The sequence below is a fragment of the Lonchura striata genome, chromosome 6 (assembly GCF_046129695.1).
Source record: "Lonchura striata isolate bLonStr1 chromosome 6, bLonStr1.mat, whole genome shotgun sequence".
In the NCBI taxonomy this organism is placed as follows: Eukaryota; Metazoa; Chordata; class Aves; order Passeriformes; family Estrildidae; genus Lonchura; species Lonchura striata.
Window position 1 is genome coordinate 38,810,146 of NC_134608.1, and position 20,001 is coordinate 38,830,146.

Consider the following 20,001-nt stretch of genomic DNA (forward strand, 5'->3'; position numbering starts at 1 on the left):
AAGACAGTTTCAGCAATGGCTCTTATGCTGGTCCACATAGCAAACAACAAAAGCAGCAGTTACATGGAACAGATCAAAAATCTGGCATAGATGTGTGTTATTTTAAGCCTGCCTGTCCAACCTTTCAATAACTCTGTTCAAGCTATGGAACAGATTGCAATTTGTGCTTCACAACCAGTTTTCACATGGAAGTGCAGCAGTAAGGTGAAAATACATGACCTCCCTAGAAATGAAAGGGCTAGAAAGGATATGCAGTGTCTGTCTTAAATCTTCATTATTTGGAAAAGGCTCTTCACTCATAAAAAAAAGAAGTGGCTACAACTTTTGCAGACTAGTTCTGTTAGGCGTCTTAGTTACAAAATGGTAACATCTGTTGTTTAAGAGCAAAAAGAATGTAGTGAATGAAGTTTACCTGCATGAGGAACACTGCTTAACCAGATGAGTTCAGGATAAATGAGTCCACTGACCATACACCACTGCTACTCTATTCCATATCAACAGCAGCAGGCTTCCTCAAAGAATGCTCCCTCAGATGGGACAATGCAATCTGGGTAAAGGCATCACAAGGACTAGATAATTCAAAATAAACATTGCATCAAACTAAATATTTTCAAGTTACAAAAACATTCCAGAACAAAAAAAAAGCAACTATATAAAAATGTACTACTGCTTATAGAAGAGTGCAAAGTCTCAGGACTGCACTCACAGTGTATTTCCACTCATCTTCCTTACAGTGTATCCAAATCCCAAGGTTCATGTCAGCTTAGTTCAGTTTCTAGATGCCCAGTCACTAACATTCAGAAATAGAGTGACCTCTAACCAGCAGTTGCTGCTGTTCCTATAGAGGCTGGTATAGTTAATGCAAACTTTATTTACAAAAGACACTTAAAGTAGTTACTTCATGCCATGTGTCCATACAGAATCAACAGTTCAAGGATTACATGGAGAAGAATTCACATAACTAAAAGCGAAATCACTAAAGGTCTTCTAAGAGTTAAGAACTAGGAAGAGATTTTAAAGACAACTTTACAAATAAAAACCCCAAGTCATGAGAAACTAGTCTGAGCGAGAAGATGGTTGTTTACAGGTCTGTACACTAAAACTAATACACAGACAGCCTTCTATTGTCAAAGAGATGCTCACTGAGAAGCAGATTATGTACAAATACTTGTGCCACAATGACTCAACCCCCCAAAATCCACTGTATTATACACAAACCAGTTTGTATACATTAGGCCTAAATGAGGCCATTTAACTATGAAGACTTCTAGTTTAGTAAACTAAAGCTGAAGACAGCCCCAAGCAACAGCGACACCGTCTCTTTGCATCTCTATTTGCGACTGCTTTTTATTCTCTCCAATCTTTTTTTCAAGTCATCAATATTGGCTGCTGCAGAAGATGGTGAAGCCAGGGTAGTTCCAATTCCAGAGGAATGAGTCTGATTGGAGTCCAGGTCCAGGTGTTGGTATTGCTCCCGGGACTCACGCAGTTGGGAGAGCTTACTGTGAAGCATATCTGTAGAGGATGCAACTGTAGGGAGTGTTGGTTTAGAGAGCAGAGACGTCAGAGGGGGTCTGTCTTCCTGCTATGAGGGAGAAAAGTCAAGTGTTAAGACATATAGTGATAAAGGCCATATAAAATGCACAAATCATAATCAATGGCTTTTCATCTCTACAAGCACTAAAAACAGAGGAAAGAGAAAGAGCACTACAACACAAGAGGATCTGGAGCAATACAGTCAGTTGCTGTCCAAGTCAGAACCATGCAAAGCTAATTACAATGCTCAGTCATCTGAGTAGTTACTGTTTAAATTCATGTCAACAGGGACACAAACTAGTCTTTCAAGACCAAAAAATTCCCTGCAGACCACAAGAGTTTTACTGAGCTAGACTGCTAGAGTTTTGAACAGCCTAAATTCTAACACAAGAGAAAAATCCCTCCCTATGTGTAACATCAGCAGACAATGAATTTTCTGGAAAAATGAGAAGAGGAAACTTTAACTAACTGGCAAGACTGAATATGTCAAAGACTTAAAGCATCAATTCCACCAATTGATATTTCCATCTGAGTGAGTTACCTTGTTACTATGATCTGGGAAACATTTCCCCTTCTCAGAGCTCTAAGCTGATATTCAAATTTGTGTCAAAGGTTAAAACAGTGAGGCATCTGAATGACTATTCCTAGAATGAACATCACTTCTCATGGCCAAATTAAAATTTCAGGAATTGTCACTAGATTCCAAACGCACAGATCATTGAACTGTAAGAAATTTTGGTCCACAGGTTTCCAGTACTAAGCTCATTCATCATTCTTGCACCTCAGTATCCATACACCCGAAATATATAAAACTTCAAAGCTCTAATTCAGCTTTCATGGTTGTTTTAGAGCAGAAAGTCTAGAAGTTCCACATCCTTCATGCCTGAGGTGCTAACTATTAGAGAAAAGTTGTTGTTTGAAGCTTTCTGAGACTCAACTTCTTAGCAAGGAAAGATAATCAGCTACAGGCCTGTGGAAACAACCTGCACATAACACCAGTGATGCAGACAGAGTGGATTGAAATGCAAGCCTACTTGGCCAAGTAATGAGTTTAAAGCCATTTATATTAGGCATAGCGACATGCAGTGAGTAGCTAGGACATGCATTATACATCAAAGATCATAAATTCTGATTGGAATCTACCTTCTGGCATTTGAATTATTAAAAAAAAAAAAGAGCAAATCAAATTCCTCCCCAGGGGATTTGCAAGTGTTGTCAAGCACAATACCTTTGCGTTGTCAAGGCCACAACGCTGCCTGAGGATTTTTAATCTTTCCAAGTAAACTGAAGGCCCCACTTCCTCCCCATTTGTGTTTCCTATAGATGAAGATACAGTGTGGGTAGACGCAGGAACACATGTTCCTTCCATCTGTGGAGAAATTCCTGGAGGATGAGGGGAAGGAAGGAGGAAAGTTAAAAAAATTTGAAACATCAGAAAAGCGTAAACCTCTTGGTCAGTTCCTTGAAATAAGATGCAATGGATGAAGAATTAACCAACCTATTATTTGCATTTGCTAGTATAGATACATCTGGCCTTTCATTTCCTTGCAAAAGTGACAACTGAAAACCAAGAAAAGAAATAGAGAAATTTAAGGAGTGACTGCAGAGCAGCTCTAGAAATGCTGAAGCCAACAGCTGAAGAAAATAGTGTAGGGAGAGGAGGATGCTGATGTGCATCAGCAGTGACCATAATGTCCAGTGGGAGAACTGACCAATTAACAAGGTGGGAAATACTTGGAGATGTCTGTCTTTTTCTAGTTTAGTCATACCTTTGGGCTTACCACTGATTCTAAGCCCTCTTTATCTCTCATCTGTGCAACTTGAAGATTTTTATTCCAACTGAGTCTCAAAGAGTGATTTCTGGAATGCACGTAACAAGGTTTTTAAAGCTTCTCTACCAAGAGACTAAAAAAGGAATTTACATGACCAAAATAAATTTTTCCATTATTAAAAGAATTGCAAATTCTAAGACTTAGAATGGACAAGGATTTGTTCTCACTAATTAACTACAAGGGTGTTTAAAATAGTTAAAAGGAGAATTAAGGTTGAGCAATTATACCTTACTCTAAATAAAGTACTGTTGTAATATGGAACAGCATGATTTATTATATCAGACTTAAAGTTAGGGAAGGGAAAAAAAAGACAACTGTGGCACATAAATTAAGTTTTGAAAACTGCTGAATATTTCTCAGTTGTACAGACTTTCTTTCTAAAGGAATCTACAATACAGGGATATGAAAAGGAACTGTAGTAGAAAAAAGGCTCAAGTTTCACAGGAGTAAGAAATAAAGATTAGAGGTAGTTTTGCTAGAGTGTATATCAGCTTTTACTGACAGCTAAAAATTTGTCACAATCCTTCCCTAGTATTTAATTAAGCACTCCTTTGTATTTATCTGCAATAAAAACTCAGCAACAGTTCTACAGTAATTCATCCAATTAATCACAAATTCTGCAGAAATAGTTCATATTATTTAAAAATAAACTTTCCAATTCCACAGAAAATAATACTATTAAAAGCATCCTATATGTTTTTTAGTAAAAAGGTAAAAGGAGAATCTGCCAGCTGCTGCTGCTGTTTTAAACCAGCTTTATACCTTGCAGAACCAATTCTTGATACCAGACACATGAAACACAAGCTAATGCCCAACCCACAGTACAGGATATGGATTAGAACCACAAGTTTGCCAAGCCTTTCAGATGTTTTCTACATTTAGTGTGGTTATAACTTCTGGTTTTGTAAACAAAGAATGCATACTCCCTACAAATGCTGCCTCGTGAAGCAACTCAAGCAGCAAGAAAATACATGGCTTGCTTCAGAAATCCATAAGTGTATGCAAATATTAATTTCTACCAGGAGACCTGTAACTGTTCTATCTCTGCTTCTCACAAACCAATCAGTTTTGCTATAGCATGTACCTGTAGAAGTAGCAATGCGTCCTTTCCCTTCCCGTTCTGTTTCTATCAGTCGGAGGCCTCTTTCCACATAGCTTTGGAAGAACTGTGAGGAATTTTTCAGGAAGGGCTCAATGTCTGCATCAGAATATTTCTTTTTGTATTCATACAGTTCTGCCAGACCCTGGGAGGGAAGAGTTACCATTTATTACTACAACTGCTCCATAAACTATTCTAGTGTACCATGCTCTCTTTCTTGCAGGAAGGGGGCACTCACCTCCTTGGTGTTCTCCTTTGAGCCAATCTTCTTAAATATTTCTGCCAAAATATCATTGACTTTGGCTTTTGAAGCCTTTTCCTCCTAAATAAATAAACAAAAGGAGACTTTTAAAACAAAGTATAAAATCAAAAAGAAATCAGACAAACCCATGACACCCTCAGATCTGCTATCTGGATACAGAGTTTCCAAGATGAAGAAAGCCTTGAAGTGATCAGGGTTCTACGTAGCCAATTTATACATATAATGTGAGTAAGGACATAATGAAGCTGTAGGACTCCTTCTGAGAGTGTTTAAAACATGTTTTGGATATGGCTAACTTTTAGTGGATCAGATGCAGTACCATGCAGCATAAAACTTCTGCTGCACATTTGAATTTCCTGCAGGGTACTTGTCGTGGTTTGACATGGAAAAGAATTTTCTCAGGAAGAAGAGGGTCAAACCAATCAGTGATTGGGTTTGGATATTGACATTTGGACTGACCACTAAAGGCTGGACACACCTCTGAGAACACAGAGGGGTTAAAAGCAGGACTCCCAGGGGAACTGGCTCTCTTTGGTTCTGGTCATCAGAGTGCAGACTCTCCCTAGGCTGACGTAGGCTGAAAGGTGGACGGGCTGGAACTGGCTCCAGCTCCTGCAGATGGAAGGGTAGAGGAAATCTAGGATGTTTCCATGTTCCCTGCCTCCCCGCACCTCCCCCCCACCCCCACCCACCCAAGAGGAGGGAACAGTGTGGCCACTGGAGCCCAGGCCATCCAGGGAGTTGGGACTTTTAACCCTTTCTTGGGAAATGAGGGCTTTGTGAAATATTACTCCTCCTCGGTTTGAAAGAGAAGAGAGTCAGCCTGGGACCTGAGATGTTAGGAAAAGAAGGTTGGGGGAGAAGATAATGGAGTGGCTTTTGGCTGGACTTTTCCTTGTTAGCCATAGACTGAATCGATTTCTCCTCCAAGAGAGACTGTATTTTAGGAGGATGCCGGTGAGCCAAGAGACCTGCTTCAGCAGCTGAGAAAGACAGGAGTGGAGCAAACAGAGAAAAGCTGAGGAGGGTTGTGGTAATACCTGCCCCCTGTCTTCAGAGAAGAAGAGAAGATCTCTATTCTTGAGACCCTCAGCCCCAGGGGAAAATGTGGGGGACTGTGATCCCAAAAATGAAAAACAGAAAATAACAGTTCAATTTTTTTTCTCTTGGCAAAGCACTCTTGAAAAGGAATCCTAGGAGCAGTCTGTCCATGTACAGTGGTAAGAGCACTGTGCATGGAAAGGAGAGTGCTACACTGGCAGATTTTCTCCGGGCAGTGACATGTGTGACATGGAAACACAAGAAGTGGCAATTGTGTTTCTTGGGGGGGGTCTCTGGCAGAAGCGGGACTCTTCTCTCCCTTGATGGACTGAGTGTTGATTATCTGAAGGGTGAGAACTTGATTGGGGGTCCAAGTTGTGTCTCACTGTGGTTTGTTGGAATTGGTGGGGGAGGAGGAATGTTTTGGAAGGTTTTCATTTTGGATTTTGTGTGTGTTTTTTCTTTCCTTTTTTTTCCCCTTTTATAGGAGTAGTAGTTTAACAAAGTTTCTCCTTTGTTATTAAGCTTGGGCTTGCTCTGCTCTGTTCCATATCATATTTCACAGCAATCATTTGGGGGGGTTGCATTTTCATGGGGGCATTGGCATTGTGCCAGTGACAAACCATGACAGTACTTCATCCTGGAATATGCACAAAACACTCAGGTAAACACACACAACAAATACCTGAAACAGCTGTAAATGAAAATTCCACTTTACAAGAGTATCTCCAACATTAGTTGCCTGTTGAAAAGGGAATTACTACTTACACAAAATGTAGTTTGTTTCTTAAATATATTGCTTTACACTCCCCTTGCCAACACATCTTTACTTACTATGCGAGAAGCTCCTTTTTCTGTATCCTTATCAGATTTTCCACTCTGGTCCATAGTGTGTTTCATTAGTCTACAAAGGTGAGCTTCTAGCTCAGACTCATTTTTGTTGTCTATCATTGTTAAATGATCTAAGATCTAAAATGAGAAAAAAAGTGGAATTAAAAGAAAAAGAAAAAAAAAAAAAACGACTAAAGACTGCATGAACATCCAATTTAAAAATACATGACTAGTGATTGCTCTGACCTTGGGCCCTTTCAGCTTGCACAGGGTGTGAAGCAGCGTCTTCAATGTCCTAATAGGGAACTCACTCTTACATTGCTTCAGCTTTTCTTTGGGAAAGACCTTCATGAAAATGTGGATATCCAGCAGAATCCGATCCAGATTGATGCTATTAATGGTTTCCGGAAGAAGACGCACCATTCTCCACAGACACTGGAATGAGAGGCTGACTTAAAGCAAGACAACTCAAGAAAGAAGCACTTGATTATATAAGAAGTTACACAACACTATCACTGAGCCACTTCACTCTGCTAGCACATCATGCAGGCATGCACTGTGTCTACTGCTCAAGCTATATTTGCACTGGTACATACTTGCTCTTTGTAACTGGCTATACAGTATCCAGATCTTTCTTTAGAGCTGATGCATAAGTAAGGTACTGATTTCCCTGCAGGTAACTGGAGACTTAATGCTTTGTGTGAAGAAATTTCAGCAGATAATATATACATATGTGCTATGTACACCTACATACAGCTCAAGTTCTTTAGGTTTAACCTCATTAAGAATGCCTGAGCTGTCTTCAAATCATACCAATTACAAAAGGGTGTTGTATGGTAAGAAAACATCTTGCTCATACTTTAAATGCAGACGTTTGCCTGTTTACTCTGCCTGTCAATAGAGATGACAGGATACAAGTCAGCTCCAGCCTGGCACTGTTTGAATCCATAGTACAGTGCAGTGCTCAAGCAAACAAGCCCAGCAGGTGACTGTACACCTCTGTATGGAGCTTGTATTAGTGTACACAAGTTTCTGCAAACTATTAACAGGTGTTAAGTTCCCGCCTAAAGTCCTTGTATGTGACATCTAGTAAGATCAGAATTATGGAAGTTATAAGAAATATTTCAAGTTATGGACACTAATTCTTTTAACTCTATCTGTTCTTTCAGGCAAGATGATTCAGAGAAACCACATAAGTTCAAAATGCCTACTACAGGCTCACCTTCATGACAAGTTCTGAAAACTTAGGAGAACTGGCTGTTGCTAGAAGACTATCTTGGAGCAAGACAAGCAGAGCACTAGAAGGAATAAATTTATAAAGGTTACACAGAAAAAGTGCTATACACAAGAAAAGAAAAAGTTATAAACTCACCACAGAATACCACACCAGAGACTGGGGTTAGTCCAGCAGATGTGCAAAAGCTTTTTCGTTCTTTCTTTTTAGTATGTTACAAAAATTTAAGAGACAGTCTGCTGAACTTCAAAGCACAAAGAACCATACTAAGTTGGCTTGTTCAGCCTGCCTCCAGCTGTGCAGTCAAATTCTGATCACAATCAGTGGTAATTCTTTATTAGCTAGCTGAATGATTCTAGAGACACCAGTCTTCACTCATAAAATGACTAAACAACTCAGCTGTTCAAGGAACATAAGGGAACAGGTAAAGAAGAGCAATAATTGTGCACTTTTCAATACTTACCTCAAGATGTTGGTCTGGTCAGACTTCTCTAGAACTTTCACTACCAAGAGGTTGACTGATCGGATGACCTGCTCACCCTCCTCAAGATCTTCAACCCGAGAATCCAGCATTAATGTAATAAGACCATGCATTAGGTCTTTAAGCACACCAGTGGATGCCTCTCGAGCCAGACTCTCTATCTGAAATAGCTACAGATTGAACAAAGTGTTAGTTTCCCCTGCACATTATCCTTTAGTATAGGAACTTCTCTAGACTACAATGTCAAACCATGACATCTCCCTGTTTCCCACAAAAATAATAAGAGAACTATGAAGAAAGTCTGAGTGACTTCTGAAGATACTCAGGCCACCAACTCAGCACTCAAAAGGTAAAGAATATTAAAAACGAGCTTAAGAGAAGTCTTGTGGCTGTATTTTGCAGAAGCAGAGACCTTTTTTGCTTCCCCAAATTCTTGTTCCCCACCTACTCTCAAAAGGTGCATTGATGAGCAGTTGGCAACAAACCTTTGTAAGAAAGACTCAGGAGTAAGTACAGAACAGACATTCCATTCTCCCACAGCTTCTGCACAGAAGTTATTTGCTCTTCACCTTATCTTTTACAGCAAGCCTTACCGTGATCATGCTCCCAATAATACAGCTGTAAAGTCTGACAATCTCATCTTTGTCCAGCTTCTCATCTGCCATGTGTGTATTGTAGATTAACCGGAGCTGTATAAACGTTGCTATTAGGAATTGGTCAATGTGGCCAGACATAGCTTCTGCTTTGTCCTCCTGTTTGAGTACCTCATCAATCTAAGATTTAAAAACAAAATTCTCTAGTAAAGTCAACATAATGCAAACAGTGCAAAATAACAATTTAAATACTTTTCTGTAGGAAAGGTTTTGCCCTGACCAATCCATTTGCCAAAGCAGTTGTATTCTAAGCTTTCACCCAAAATCAGCAGCTAGAGATTTGTATTGCTAATCCAAACACAATCAATTACTCATATTTTAGAGAACTGCAATCCTATCCCATACACAAATGAAAACATCAACAGCTGCATTATAGATTCTGGAATTTACAGCTTTGTGAAATCTTCTGGACAAAAAAACCCAAACTTTTAAGTAGTTAAAGCCACCCTAAACCCATGCATAAACTACAGGGCAAGACAATCCTTTTGCTAAGGATCTCTAATGGAGTTCAAATTTAATTCTTACTGACTAACTGGCTTTTACAAACTCATAGCACAAATAATTTGACAAAATCAAAAATATAACACAGAAGAACTAATGAAAAAAGCATGAAGTTTATTCTATATCTTTCAAGTGGAATTTCTATTGCTAAAGCGAGTCAGATGGCCCCTGTGCACTTAGTTTTGTCATCAGGGAAATTCTGAGCAGAGCCCATGTCACCTGACATGACTGCTCCGCCACAGTGCAACTCATCACCCTCGCAGACAAAGTCTGGTACAGTGTGATTAGTTGCTACCGTAATTCACTTACCTGTGTCAGAGCCTGGATGCTTGTATTTATATCACTACTGGCCACTTGGGAAATGACAAAGTTGATAGTAGAAGCTGTGTTACTGTGCATGTCATCGAAATGTGGGGACACAGCACGGATTCTGAAGGGTTAAAACAGGATTCGTTACTTTTTGGAGAGCTATTTTAATGTACACTTAACTGCTGTATTTCAATGAAGATTCAGAGAAAAAATTATTTAATTCTTCACTGAGGATTCTCAAGGAAAGAATCATTCCTTTAAACCATGTCTGTTACACTATTTGTAAAGATACTGATGATGCGTTTACAAATGCAGTATGCTCTAGCTATAAAAATGACTAAGTAGAACTAATGTTTTTAATGAAAAATAACTGCTCTCCAGATTTCAGAAGAGTACAACAAAACTGTTTTGCCATCTCTTCAAGTTAGCTGACATTACCCTCTTTTGAAAACAAGTCTGAATGTAGAAGCACTATCAATTCACCTTCTCAAAATACTTTTTAGGCAGCCCTGCTGATTTCACTTAGGAGGTAAAACTAAACTCACTTGGGCTCAGGAATCAATACTGGCTCAAAGATGTCATCTAGTTTGTGCTGTACAAGTGCTGGCATCTCACATCTGACTGTTCCATTGTCATTTTCAATTTCATCAAGATCCAGCTGAAATTCTCGTGGAACTGTATGTGCGGTCTCCGAGTGGTTGCCCATGTTGCGATTTTGGCTACAGAAATCAGGAGAGAGGCAAGAATATTAACACTAGCATCCACTGGTAGCCCTGAAGCTCTCATACTAATACAGGTTTTGCAGTTTGTATTATATTCAAGCTCCTTAATTCCCTCTGCCTTTCCCCTAGTCCTTCATAAAACAAACTTCTGTAGGTCATAAGAGCAGCTACTACTTCTTTGCCCTCTTAGTTTCTCTTGTAAGTCACAAGGTGCCCTGTACCTGTGCCAGGTATGCATGGTTTGGGATAACTAGCACAGTTTACAGTACTATTAAAAGAATACAACTTTAAAGTTCGAGTGGCTTTTTCCACCTTTGTTTTTTTTAATAATGGACAGGATGCACATTTAGAGAGCAACCTCACAAGCCTCTGAATCTAAGACTCACAGCATCCTCACATGACTTATGCTGCATATCAGATTTTTCAAGGAAATATTTGAATATGTAGTTCTCAGCACAGACATTTATTCCAAAATAATGAGCAGGTGGCAATGAATAGTTTCTGAGCTTTTTGTTTTGGCTACTGTTGCCCCAGGCTCTACAATTCACACATGCTTATCCATTTCTGTGCTTCATGTCTAACACAACTAGAACATGGTCCAACAAATATCAAGTTTAGAGCAACACACTGAAAGTTCTCCCAACATTTTGAACAGGTGCTTAATGTGGAAGTGCCATGTCTGTCTGCAACCTGATCTACAGTCACCTTGACAGAAACCTTTATTTCTGTTTTCTTCCTTTTTTTAATTCAGAGACCTATAAATAACCTAGAACTAGCCATGGCAAACCCATCACCCTCAGGAAGGGATGGCTAAGATAGATTCAAAGATACAAGAGCCTTGCTACCAAGGAGTTAGTGGGCAGTACTTACATCCTATAAGTGCGATACATAATTCTGTCCACGGAGAAGCAGTGAAAAAAGGCACAAGACCATTTAGAAAGATTTCAAGACAGACAAGACAAAAAAAAATTTCAGACATTCAGATTTATATTATTTGGCCATTTTTCACAACATGCGAAGATGATGATACAAGACCTAAAATGACATTGTGTGACATATTAGCACATACACTATGCAGGCTAGAGGCCATAATATAACATTACATACTTGAGTTTGGAGGACATGTCCTCAGCTTGTCCCTTGCGCATCATGCTGGCATTGGCACTGACGTTCTGAGCGCGCTGAGGTTTCTCCTCTGCCTGTCTCACTGGAACAGAGGAGGGTCTCTTGGCTGACCGTTTTATTCTTTCCTCCAGCATGCTCATGTCTTTCTCCGAAAGCTGCCAACACACAATGCTATCATTCATCCTGAGTTGTATGGGTTTTGGAAATTTCAATCACCTACAGCATTCACAGCATACTTATCAGTGCAGACTGAAGTTCTCTAATATAAAGGTGGGAACTGTCAATGCTATGTCCTAGCAACAAACTCACCAGAACACTCTGGACTGTCAGGTGCTACTTCAAGAGCTAATTAACTCATGTTGACAAACTGTAATACAGAATACACCTATTTCTAGCCCATATAACTTTCAAGAAACAGTTAATCTTGAATTCAAACTATGGTACTACCCCATGTTCGTAATTGTTGCATGTGTTGCTGAAAAAACCTCAAACAAAGAAAGCCCCACCCACCCTCCTATATTCTCTATTAGCAGACCAGGCAGTACTTGAACACTTGGGACCCTTCCACAGAAGCCAGAGTTCTTCTGATAATTGTCCTGTTCAATGTACTCATAATTCAATATGAACACCATTCTAAGACAAATTAATGATCCAAACTCAGGCAGTGAAAAGATTCGTATTTACCTGCTTATCTACCAGACCAAAGACTACCAATAAGTCCATTTGAACAAAAGTAGGCATCACAATTTCATGACAAGTACTTTCCAGCATTCCTATGATTTAGAAACCTTCCTTTCTAAATAGAAATAAGAGAACCCATAGATGGACCATACTAAAACTAAGAAAGTCATGGTTAGAAAGAGCTGAATTGTTCAGGTGCTACAGTTTTTCCTTTACCTTGAAAATTCAAAAGCAAATGGACTAAGCAGATTGCACTCTGAACAATAGTTAAATGGAATGGAAATCTAAGATGTTAATGAAAATGCAATATTAACTCTCATGGGAAAAGTTACCAGAGAAGAGTTACATTAAATTTCAACTTTTCAAGAAGTTGGAAATTTATTAAAAAAAAAAAAAGTGGGGCAGCCTTGCTTCCCCTGCTTGTCATATTCCATAAAATATCCATCCAATATCTTGTATGCCCTATGGCATACGACACAACACAACAAAGCTGCAAATTCATTAAAATATCTATGACATTCCCATCAGTTTTATGCTGCTAGAAACATTACCAAGACCAAATCCAGAGAACAGAACTGTAAAAAAAGATGTAAGTGCTCTTGATTCAGATTAGAATTCAGTGCACTTAATGTGATATGCACAGTAATTATAAACACAGTGAACTAGCTTGCCACTGCTGGACACTGGAGACTGAGTTTTGCCACCTTTAACTTTTACTGCACTTTAGATGATAATGGCTAAGTATGATTTTCAGAAACCAAGAGAGCAGCAATACAAAGCAGCATAGTACTGACACATTAAAAATGAAATGCAGTAAGATGAAGCAAGTAAGCAAAACTTACCAGAATTCAACTGCAAAGCAATTGTTAAGTTTGGGATAAAAAAAAAAAGCTGAGAACTTATTGGAGCCCAAATAACTAGCCTTTTCTGGCCAAATAAGTTATCCAAACATTCTGAATCCGATGTGTTACTTGTATAGTTGACTATAACGCAAGTTTCTCTTTATAAACAATTTAATTCCCAGGAAGGTCAGTATTTTTCTCTCTTTTTTTTTTCCAGTTTCCTTTTTCATTCATGCACATCCAGGTTATATACACCTCTCTTACTGGAAACTGCCTGAGAGTTATGGCTGGGAGCATGTTGAAGAGAAGGCTCTAGGGAGACCTCATTGCAGTCTTCCAGTACCTAAAAGGGGCCTACAGGAAGCTGGAGAGGGACTTCTAACAACAGAACACAGTGATAGAAAAGTAATAATTACTTTAAAATTAAAGAAGCTAAATTCAGATTGGATTAGAAACTCTTGACTATGAGAGCGGCTGAGGCAATGAAACAGAATAACCAGTCCCTTGAAGTGTTCAAGTGTTTCTGCCCATGGCAGGGGGTTTGAACCTAAATGGTTTTTAAGGCCCCTTCCCAAACCATTTTATGATTTCATATATGCTACAATCTGGGATTAAGCAAATAGCCATCAGAGGATCTATGATGTAGTAAGTTATTTTCAAAACTACAAAATACTCTTGATGCCAACAGCAAGATGTACCATGACCAATCGCAAGCAAAACACTGCTAATTTTCTACAAAAGTGTAAGGACTTAAAGAAAAACCAAACCACCCAAACAAACAATCCCACAAACCAAACCAAGCACAGCACTCTAACCAAAAATCCCCATAAACTTATTTGCAGTGATACTGACATTTCCAATCAGCTTGAACACTTGGTCGCCATGGACATTGTAGACAGTCACGATGGTGTTCAGTGCAGCGTTGCGCACAGTATTGTCCCGGTCACCAATGTGGGTTGCCATTTCTTTTAAGGCTTTCCCTGGAGTTGGCTGGCAAACATTCATGCCGTACGATTCAACCAGACATCCAAGCTCTTCCAAGCATTCTAAAAGAAGAAGATAACATGTGCACATTCAACTTTAAAGCTGTTGGGAAGAAAGCCCTCCAATTCCTGTGTTGCTTGCACAGCTTGAACATTCACTGTAGTGAACTGCCGACCACAAAGTTGATGATAGATATACTCCAGGTGATTTATGGGATCAATAGTAAGCTACAGCAGACTACTTCACAGATAAAAGCTGTCAGTCACTCTTCTACACTTCAAGTGTTTCCCATAACCACGTATAAGCAATGTTACAATTAACATCACATTCAGGTTAACAGTTGTGAGCTTGCAATACTATATTATATAGAGAATTTAACTTTCTGCTTATACCAGGATCTGCTTATACCTGATCAAAGTGATCAGGAAGTTGTTGGAACTACAAATGTCACAACCTTATTACAGAGATTACCTGTGGCGAGACAAATGTACAGTGCAGAGACATTTCTTGATCAGATTAACTGATTCTCTTGCTGAGTAAGAAAATAGTACTGTTACTGTTCTCCCCAGCACTGTTTCACTAAGAAAACAAGCCTACTCAAGGGACTCATAATACAGCAATTTAAAAGATTACATGTCTTTGGAAGGTACAAAGACAAAAAAAAAAAAAAAAAAAAAAAAAAAAAAAAAAGCAATATGATACTACTTGAATATCTCATCCTTTAAACATTTACAAACATCTGCATAAAATGCCATGTGCATGTAAATCTCACATCCCACCTAACATTCTTATGCTGGGTTTTTCAAGATGCAAACCAAAGCAATTTCAAGTACTTTGAACACATGCAGTTCAACAGGCCATTTCCTACCTGCACGTTGTTTGGAGTTTTTTGATTTTGTACCCTCCATGATAAAAGGGAACATCTTGCTGGCTGGATAGATGAGACACATTCTGTTCAGAATGGCACGTACATCCTTACGGATGACATCTTTTGGTTCTCCTACCTAATGGAAAATTAAGGTAAAAAAAAATGAAAAAGAGGGGAAGAAATACAGAATATTTTATACAGTCTCATTATACTTTTGACTATTCTAAATAGTCTGAGAAAAGCCAGAATCATTCTCAAGGCAAAATCCATTTTTTGTCCATGGCTTTTAAGGGAAATATGCAATATAGAATCATAAAGGTGACAAAAGACAACCTTAACATCAAGTCAAACCGCTAAAGCAACGGTGACAAGTCTACCACTAAACCATGTCCCCAAGTGCCACATCTACATGTCTTCTAAATACTTTCAGTGATGGATACTAAACCTCTTCCCTGGGCAGCCTGTTTCAGTGATTGACAACCCATTCAGGAAAGAAATTTTTCCAAATATCCAATGTAAGCCTTTCCTAGAACAATTTGAGCCTTTTGCTCTCATTCTATTCATTTGTTACTTGACAAGACAACATCAACACCCCCTCACTACAGGTAATTATGAAGAGCACTTAGCTTCCTTTCAGGTAGCTATGAAGAGCACTACGATCTCCCCTGAGCTTCCTTTTCTCCAGGTTAAATAAACACGGCCTGTTGAATTTCACACAAGCCATCAACTGGATTTAACTCCACTCACAATATATTTAGAATGAACATATTGCAGTGTTTGATGGCATTCTTCCATAAACCTAATGAAAAATAATTTTAGTTTCTGTAAAAAAAACCTGTACCTTTAGGATAAGATATGGGATGAAAGAGGATGCTTCATTTTCAGTGAGGTGATATTCTTCTTGACTCAGCAAATTGAAAAGCAATTTAAGGTATTCAAGTGCTTTCATCAAAACACTTGTGTTGGTATCAAAGAACCTCAGGGTAAGCCATTTTAGGATCAAATCCAGGCAGCTGATGACTCCATCTTTTTCACTCTCCAAGTGCTTGAAGGCAGTTAAAAAAAAAAAAAAGTTATGTAAATTGAAAGACACTGTTCAACAAGAAATAAGCTAAGCTATGTCTGGCAAAATAATAAAATAATCTACATTTATTGGTAGATTCTTAGAACAATACATACCCACTTTTAACTTATATGGCTTTCTGAAATTCTAAGAGAAGTCTCTGGTGAGGAAATTTTCCCTTCTCCTGAGAAACAGTCTTAATACCAACTTCATCATACCACTGAAAATTACTGCTATGTATGTTTAGGTTTCAACTACACAGAATAATGACCCATGGCTCCTCAGAGAATTTCTATTCGATTTTAATTCAAGCAGTATCTTTCACAGCAGAGAGTAATTCTATCAGCCTCATCTTCTACCACAGATCCAAACTCACCTCGATCATAACAGTCAGTGCTTTGTTGTGGTGCTGGAAGTCTGTGTGAAACATCTCATCCTGTAGCCATTTGGCCACACAAGTAGACATCTGTGTTTTCAGCTGTTCAATATACTCATCACGGGGAGTAGTGAAATTCCATTTTAACACCTGTAAAAGGCAGCATTTAGAATGCACATCAAGCAATACCTTTTCTTCCTCACGGATGCTGCAGGTTGAACATCTTTTAATTCTGCTTTAGAGCCTATTTTCAAAGCCTTCTTATTGCCAATAAGTAATGAAAAATCAGTGTTGTTTGCTCACCTTTTTTTTTAATGACAAGTTTTCTTCATATGGACTGATTAGCCTTATGCTATTATCTTAATAATTATCACTTAAAGTCATTGTTTTTAACCTCCAGACAGGCCTACTTACTAGCAAGTTACAAATAACATGTATATTTTCCATAATAGAATTTTCCCTACAGCTAAGTGGGGCTGCTTAAAATAACTATATTAAAGTATTTGCAATGTATCCTAGAACTCTGACATTGTACCTGAAAAGAATTGACTAAGCTTAATGATACTTCACAACTTGAAAAATGTAAAAAGGTCTTAGGTTTTTATGACAGTGTATAAATAGACAAAATCTGAAAATCAGAAAAGAAACACCACAGTAAGCCTGCTACGGAGATATGAAATTCAATTGGAGAAACAGATTCCAAGAGATGGACAGTGGCTAACACATGCCACAGTATGTTTAATTCTAAGTTAAAAACTAAAGAATGCATTTAAAGCCTCCACTTCAAAATTTGTGAACACATCCTGATTTTTCTCACCTTCAGAGCTTTCTCTTCTCTCATCCTCTGTTCCTTCCCATTTGGGACAATGATAAAAATAGGGCCTGATTTATCATCATCTTCCTTCAGATTAGGCTTGCTTAGCACTTTCTTTCCCTGTACCTGAAAGAAGCAAGGAATTAGCAGGCAACACAAGCCATATATATGCCTCAGTCCCAGTAACTGCAAGCATTAGATAGATACTTGCCACCCTCATGTTGCCTACGTGTACAAGAGCCAGAGCAAAGCTGAAAGAAAAATGTTGATTAGAAGTTTAAAAGTGTGTGCTCAGCTGCTGTGGAAGCAATACCCATGACAGTGTGCACAGTAGTACCCTGTGAAGTATGATACAACACTCTCAACCAGTGTGCTAGTCACCCACACACATCCCTAAAATCCAACGTGGTACCTGTTTGATAGACTGGTTCTTTGTCAGACTTGAACCGCCCTTGAGGCTTGTATTAGCTTTGGACAGGCGGGCATTACCCTTGGACATATTGCTATTAACATCTGACTGCTGGAAATAACACAGAAAAGTCTTTGCTGAGAATGCATTAAAAGGTTTGGAATAGAAACTCTTAAGAATAAACAGCTTTCTGACAACAAAAGTCTTAATTCTACCAGCAGAGTTCTGGCAGAATACTGCATTGACTTCAGCAAACCTACAACATCCTTCAATGTTTATTCTGCTCGTTCTTACCATAAATATAGACCTACATCAAATGTGCTTGTTACAGCACTACTTCAGACAATGGAGAAAATGGGACTGTAGAACAATTTGGGTTATTTTTAGTTATATACATAGGACTTTATTTTTAACAGAAAAAAAATACTGTAACACAAAACAACAGAAAAACCTAACCAAAAATTGACTGTAATCAGTTGAGTTATGTTTTTTAAGCATACTCCTTCCCTTGCTGCACTTTGACTGAGAACTTCTTACCCTTCACACTGTAAGACAGATTCATTTATTTTGATACATAGGTTCAAAACTAACATTCAAGTGTAACATTAGACCTGGAATAGTAAGAATGAATTCTCAACACCAGAAAATCAAAGTGGCCAGGAAAATTTAGAACAGACTGAGTTTCACATAAGACTGATTTTTGACAATATGGACATTAGGAATTAAATAGGTCATGACGAAAGCTGTGATCAGGTAAGTGATATGGGAATGCCTGTCATTTCAGAGTTCAGACAAACACGAAGATTTTTAATAAAAGTTGTCTGTAGCAAGGACTACATTCTTCTATCTTACAACACATTAATAAACCACAGCTACTAACTTAATGAAACTCATTTTACACAAAAGGCAATCAACATACCTTAGTTTTAGAGGAGAGTCCTCCTGCTTTGGCTTTTTTGAGATCAGGCTTGGATTCCATGGTATTAGACCCCAGATCATCAGCAAATGCTGAAGAAACAATAGACCATTTAAAGTTATCTAGAAGCCTATTTTAGGTTATCAGTTTTCTCTTCTTAGGACATCAGAAAAACCATTTGTGGATACAATATGCTTAATCTCACATATGTCTGAGGCTTTTAGACCCATTGAAGAAGTTCCTTAAATTCCATGTTAGCCTGCAAAGTTTTCCTAATTAAGATTATGGTATGTCAGCCAATTTGTCATTTTTCAAAAAAAAATTAAAAATGCAGACATATATAGTGTGCAGGCTAATGTCTAGAGCTGTAGTTGCACCTGGCTTGAATAAGCTAGCCCCAGCAGTTTGATTCTTCAAATCAGTAGTCCACTAATCCCATCACAGAAGCATTCTGGTAGTCCCTCAGTGAACTATACTGAGTAAGTAGTCCAGACAAAAAATAATGTGAAAGCATTTTAAAAATATTATCTTAAAATTAGATTAGTATAAGAAAAAACCTTCCCCTTTAGCCCAGCTTGGTTTGAGCTTCAATACCAAGTACATATTTTCAAGTTTTCAAGTAGCAGCTGACAGATGGTTGTGTGGAAAGGAAACATCCTCCTACACTAGAAACTGATTCAAATGCAAGATCAACCAGAACCCTAACTATACTGAATACCTATTCTTTAGCTAAGTATGTTTATTCCTCTGGCATGTCAAAAAGCTTCAAAATCCACCATTTTCTCAGTAATTTCCTCAAATTTCAGAGGTTACCTGATGCAGGTTGGAATTTGGCTGGAGCTGCTCCTCCTACCACTCTGGAAGATGCTTTAGCAGGTGGAGCTGGTTTGGCTGGCATGTTAGCTTTGGCTTTCTCCAGCATGGCCAGTACCTGGTCTTTGGAAGTTGGCTAGAAAACAAAAAGTGCAAAAAAAAAAAAAAGAAGTGATAATATTAGTAATGTCTATCACTAATCTTTCCAATATGTGCTACAGAACAAAAACAAAATTAGTTTGAAACAATCCATGCTCTGTTAAGCATCTCAGAGGATGATCATCTTAAAACACCATTGTTCTCAAGATACTTTTGTTTTGAGTTAAAATATCTTTCCTTAAAGTTTCTTCTGCAAGATCTATGGGAACTATGCAAATTCACTCTGGGTGAGTGGTCTTTGGATGTCAGTGGAGTGCCTACCCACCACTCAAGGGTCCATAAGCTAAATCAAACTGCTAGAAACCATGTTAAAGCATGAGCAGACAGGCATAGAGTGGGACAACAACTGGTATGGAAGCTATCTGCAAGTAGATTCTTTCAGAAGAAAAGCAGAGTGAATAAATATCAAGCTCTTGAAGTAATAAGCCTGTAATGGCAGTAATAATTTCT

General features: G+C 38.5%; 1 protein-coding gene and 1 non-coding gene across 12 annotated transcripts in view; both read right to left on the reverse strand.

Moving 5' to 3' along the window:
- Positions 1-851: 851 nt before the first annotated feature.
- Positions 852-20,001, reverse strand: part of CKAP5 (cytoskeleton associated protein 5) — a 53,022-nt gene continuing 33,872 nt past the window's right edge. For 8 of the 11 annotated variants that reach the window (XM_021533350.3, XM_021533357.3, XM_021533358.3 and 5 more), the window contains 20 exons: positions 19,393-19,528; positions 18,583-18,671; positions 17,258-17,380; positions 16,441-16,590; positions 15,843-16,046; positions 15,002-15,137; positions 14,002-14,195; positions 11,609-11,781; positions 11,372-11,395; positions 10,325-10,498; positions 9,780-9,900; positions 8,910-9,089; positions 8,299-8,486; positions 7,824-7,899; positions 6,848-7,036; positions 6,605-6,739; positions 4,706-4,789; positions 4,453-4,612; positions 2,765-2,919; positions 852-1,585 (listed from right to left, as the gene is read on the reverse strand). In XM_021533350.3, coding sequence (XP_021389025.1) covers positions 1,331-1,585; positions 2,765-2,919; positions 4,453-4,612; positions 4,706-4,789; positions 6,605-6,739; positions 6,848-7,036; positions 7,824-7,899; positions 8,299-8,486; positions 8,910-9,089; positions 9,780-9,900; positions 10,325-10,498; positions 11,372-11,395; positions 11,609-11,781; positions 14,002-14,195; positions 15,002-15,137; positions 15,843-16,046; positions 16,441-16,590; positions 17,258-17,380; positions 18,583-18,671; positions 19,393-19,528 — 2,946 coding nt within the window. In that variant the 3' untranslated portion in view covers positions 852-1,330. Of the gene's footprint in view, positions 1,586-2,764; positions 2,920-4,452; positions 4,613-4,705; positions 4,790-6,604; positions 6,740-6,847; positions 7,037-7,823; positions 7,900-8,298; positions 8,487-8,909; positions 9,090-9,779; positions 9,901-10,324; positions 10,499-11,371; positions 11,396-11,608; positions 11,782-14,001; positions 14,196-15,001; positions 15,138-15,842; positions 16,047-16,440; positions 16,591-17,257; positions 17,381-17,666; positions 17,775-18,582; positions 18,672-19,392; positions 19,529-20,001 lie in introns of all 11 variants that reach the window. The other 3 variants (XM_077784175.1, XM_021533360.3, XM_021533361.3) reach the window with 3 other exon arrangements.
- On the reverse strand, positions 9,622-9,732 carry LOC116183774 (small nucleolar RNA SNORD67). Its single transcript, XR_004148467.1, has one exon. It is a non-coding gene; the product is annotated as a small nucleolar RNA SNORD67 (small nucleolar RNA).